Genomic DNA, 4,064 nt, shown 5'->3' with positions numbered 1-4,064 from the left:
TCTGTGCACCTAGCTTCATAACTTCATATCAAATGGAGAGATAAAAAAATACCAGATATGAATTTGTTTTTTTTTTTTAATTTGAATGTCATTTTTTTATTTTATTTTATTTAACTCTCGAGTTCATCTTTACATAAAGGGCCTTGCCACACTTGACGGAAGTTCTCTTCCGCGGCGGTCAATCCGTTCTATACGGCACCAGCGACCCTGAATATTCAGTGTCAGCTCATCAGTCGGCTCACGGCTGCCTGCGCTTATACGGTGTGGTCGTGGATTCGAGATGGATCCGAAGAAAAAGCAGAAGAAGAAGTTAGCGTAATTATTGGGTCCATCCCTTAAATATTCGTCGACTAGAAATTGGGCAATTTCATTCCCTATAAGGTACCTGCGGCAATTAAGGCCCACCTAAAAGAATATTGCTTTAAATCGGAGTATAATGTGTATAGGATGTCAAAAACATTTTGTTTACATAGCTTGTATATGTTGCTGTAATAAATTGTGTATAAAGAATAAGAAAAGCATATTTTTTAATAAGAAGATACACTTTTTAAAAACCCTTCTCAGGGGCCTTATTATACTACGGTAGTATATTAAAGCCTATATAAAAATTTGCTTTATTTTTACAGTAAATCGTCATAAATTTACCTAGAAATAAGTTAGAATAAAAGTCAATTGCTGTTATTAACTAATTTAATCATTTTCCTTTATTTATTTAACATGGGCCTTATTGCCCTCTTAATATTATTCGTAGACAATTTAAATTCAAGGAACTAGTGGTCTTAATTAAGGTACATTAGAATCACAACATGTTTTGTAACTTTGAAAACTTAAATAATCAGTTCTTTTCTTTTTAAACAAACAAGATATTACTTTCATATTAATTTATAACACTTAAAATCAGACTTTAATTAAAGGCACTTAACTCAGTTCTTTTAATCATATTCCTAGTATCAAAAAATAGACTCTCAAACAAAAAAAAAACATATCTTAAATAAATCTCTCTCTAAAACAATTAACAAACAAATTATTTATACTGAGACGGTAAAATATAGTTTTCTGACTTGTTTAATCACAATCACAGCAATAAAACGTATCTTTATCGTCGGTTGAGAGCCCGACACACTCTTCGTGGTACCATTTTAAACATTGGACACATTGTCGCATGTCTGATACACGTCCTTCCTTGCAAGCATGGCAGAACCATTCAGATTCAATTATTTTTGACTTATTTACTGCTACTTTACTGCTATCTTTTCCAGGCTTAATCTTACAATCTTTAGTTTTCTCTTTGGCTTTTTTCGATTTTTTCACCTTTTTCATCTCATTTTCTTTTATTTCTTCTCTTTTCTTAATAAGGTCCCTAGTGATCCGTTGACCTCTATAATTGATGGCCTTTCTTCTTGGCTTGTCTTTGATTACAGCATAGTTTGGAGTAGGCATAAGTTCGTGGAACGGGGATTTAGTTTCCTTTGTTTTAAGACTAGCTAGTGGAGTATCATCGTCTGAGTCTTCTTCGGAGGTATATATATTGATTCTGGCGTGAATATTTCTATTCAACATCTGTACAGCAGCGTCAGGCTCAATATCAGTATCTGAGTCTGAACTTAAAATAAGAGGACGTTTTGTTACAATACCAGATGTTGATGTTTTGGGCGATGGAGTTGAAGCATTGCAATTAGTATTTTTGCTTAGTGGTTCTTTCACAGGAAAGGTTGACGTAGCAATATCAGTTAAACCCATTACACCAATTTGCTTTTCTGGGGTAACAATGTCAGCCATAGTACATTCTTCGTTGTTAAGTATTGATGGTGAAACAGTATCAAAACGTGACATTACTTCTGGGTACTCTAGGTTTGGCTCAATAATAGTTGAAGTTTGTAGAGGTGGATGTTCGGTCAAGATCGCTGGTGCAAATGCTTCATCTGGTAACACATCAGGGTTAAATGGAAACAATCCAGTCGCCCTGAATCCATTTATTATATTTTCATGAGTCAGTGCCCTCGACCAAGCTTTTGAGAATATTTTGTTGAAGTTCGATTTCGTCAAGCGTCTGTCAGGATTTTGATACATGTATGTCATAGCTTCTTGATCCCAGTGATGTTCGAAAGACTTATTCACAGACTTGTCGAGGGGTTGAAGTTCATGTGTTGTGTTACTAGGCAAACAATAAAGCTCAATATCATGCTTATCTGCTTCTTCAACAATTGCATAATCCAGGTGCGAGGACGCTCCATCAAAGATTAACAAGACTTTCCCCTGCGTTTTAAACTTCCCTAAATGCTTGATGAATTCTATAAATAACTCCGTGGTCATGCTTCCTTTTGGAGCCATCTTTACGATAGATCCAGCTGGTAAATTATCTGTATATTCTGGTTTTTGTCTTTGGCCTTTAAAGATGATCATTGGCGGGATAGCGGTACCAACAGCATTAACACACATTGCTATGGTTACATTTTCGGCGTGCTCAGGTGCAATCAAATGGACTCGACGAGCTCCTTTTTGTGCCAAAACAGTTTGTTGATGATGGATAGTAAGTCTACACCCCTTTTCATCCATATTATAGAGGCGTTGCGGGTTCTGTAGAATGTCTAATTCCTCATATAGGTCTTTCACTTCTTGGAAATGCTGAGCAACAATAGGACGGTTTAATTTTTGTGCTCTGCCTGGATTCATAAATTGGGCTTTTCTTTTGGAAATTTCTGGGTTCCTTTTCAAAAACATTTTAAGCCAGTCTTTGCCCGCAATACCAATGTCTTTATTGAAATTGTGCTTAATACCATGATTCTCGCAAAATAAAAATGCTTGTCGCCGTATGACTTTTGGAGTAATAGGTAAACCAATGTTAGCAAATCGTATGATCCGCTGTACAAGATCTTTTTCTTGGTGATTTGTCAATATTGAACGACGACCTAAGCGCCTAATATTACTTTTTGATTTAATATGATTTCGGAGAGTGCGTCTTGGAATGTTGTGACGCTCAGCTGCAGCTCGTTGCGTCAGTTGCCCTCGTTCTATTGCCGCTAAAGCGGCCCTTAAATTGTCTTCTGTCCACTTGGCTCTCTTCGGAGGCATCTTAATTAAAATATGCAACAATATTAAACATGTGCTTATTTATTTATTTATATAAATAAATAAATAAATTACTTATTGGCATTAAAATTCACATAGTAACATGACCTGGAACACAAAAAAATTACAATCTGATAATCAAATATTCAGAGGCCAATAAGGCCCAACTACCTTTATAATGGGCCTTATTAACCTTATGCCACGTTTTTACAAAATAACCTAATAAACCTAAAAACTCTTACGCTAGATAGGGAAAACAATATTCTTTGTATTGTACAACACATACTTAAGATAATAAATACAGCAATATTAGTCAAATAATGAATTAACCATAAAAATACTTACAGTTTCTTGATAAAAAAATTATAAAATTGCACAGTCGCCGGTCACTTCGTCAACACATCGCATGTAACTGGCAAGATGGCGGCGCTAGCGACTGCGGACGGGTACCGAGATATTCATACCGACAATTTGCACGTGTGCGTAAACAGTGAAGTGTCATAGAAATATATAACACGAAATTTTAAATGTGGGCCTTATTACCCCCTGGGCCTTATTTACCTCAGGTACCTTATAAAGCTAAGACTTAATCGAGATCATTTGATTTATTGCGGAATTTAACTAAGGACTATATAACCAATCAAAATACTAAACTTAGAACAACTATAACTCCCGAAGAAAGGCTGACCGTTACATTAAGATAAATATTAAGTAAGTATATTAGTACAGGATCCGGGGCCTATTTTGTCACTTGATTACTATCAAGCTAATTTTCCGTGAGTAGCTTCATTTTGATAAGACGCCCAACAATTTCCTGTGCGAAAATTCTCGATATTGGTAGCTAACAGAGGTAGCAATAATAAAATATGTCGATTTGATGATTCTCAAATATTAATTACTAACTGGATTGTTTTTTATTAAATCTTAAGATAATTATCTAAATTATTTGAAAAAATATTTGTCCTACAAAATCTATGGTTTCATCAAAGAGTCCT

General features: G+C 35.1%; 1 protein-coding gene across 1 annotated transcript; it reads right to left on the bottom strand.

Moving 5' to 3' along the window:
• Positions 1-693: 693 nt before the first annotated feature.
• LOC124538080 lies at positions 694-3,468 on the bottom strand. The gene is made up of 2 exons (XM_047115084.1): positions 3,415-3,468; positions 694-3,072 (listed from the first exon to the last, which is right to left on the bottom strand). Exon 2 carries the CDS (start codon positions 3,070-3,072, stop codon positions 1,066-1,068), a length of 2,007 nt encoding a protein of 668 aa, XP_046971040.1. The 5' UTR covers positions 3,415-3,468; the 3' UTR covers positions 694-1,065.
• Between the last annotated feature and the right edge of the window lie 596 nt (positions 3,469-4,064).

This window comes from Vanessa cardui, chromosome 19, assembly GCF_905220365.1.
Source record: "Vanessa cardui chromosome 19, ilVanCard2.1, whole genome shotgun sequence".
Classification (NCBI taxonomy): Eukaryota; Metazoa; Arthropoda; class Insecta; order Lepidoptera; family Nymphalidae; genus Vanessa; species Vanessa cardui.
This window is presented reverse-complemented; position numbering and strand designations above follow the sequence as displayed.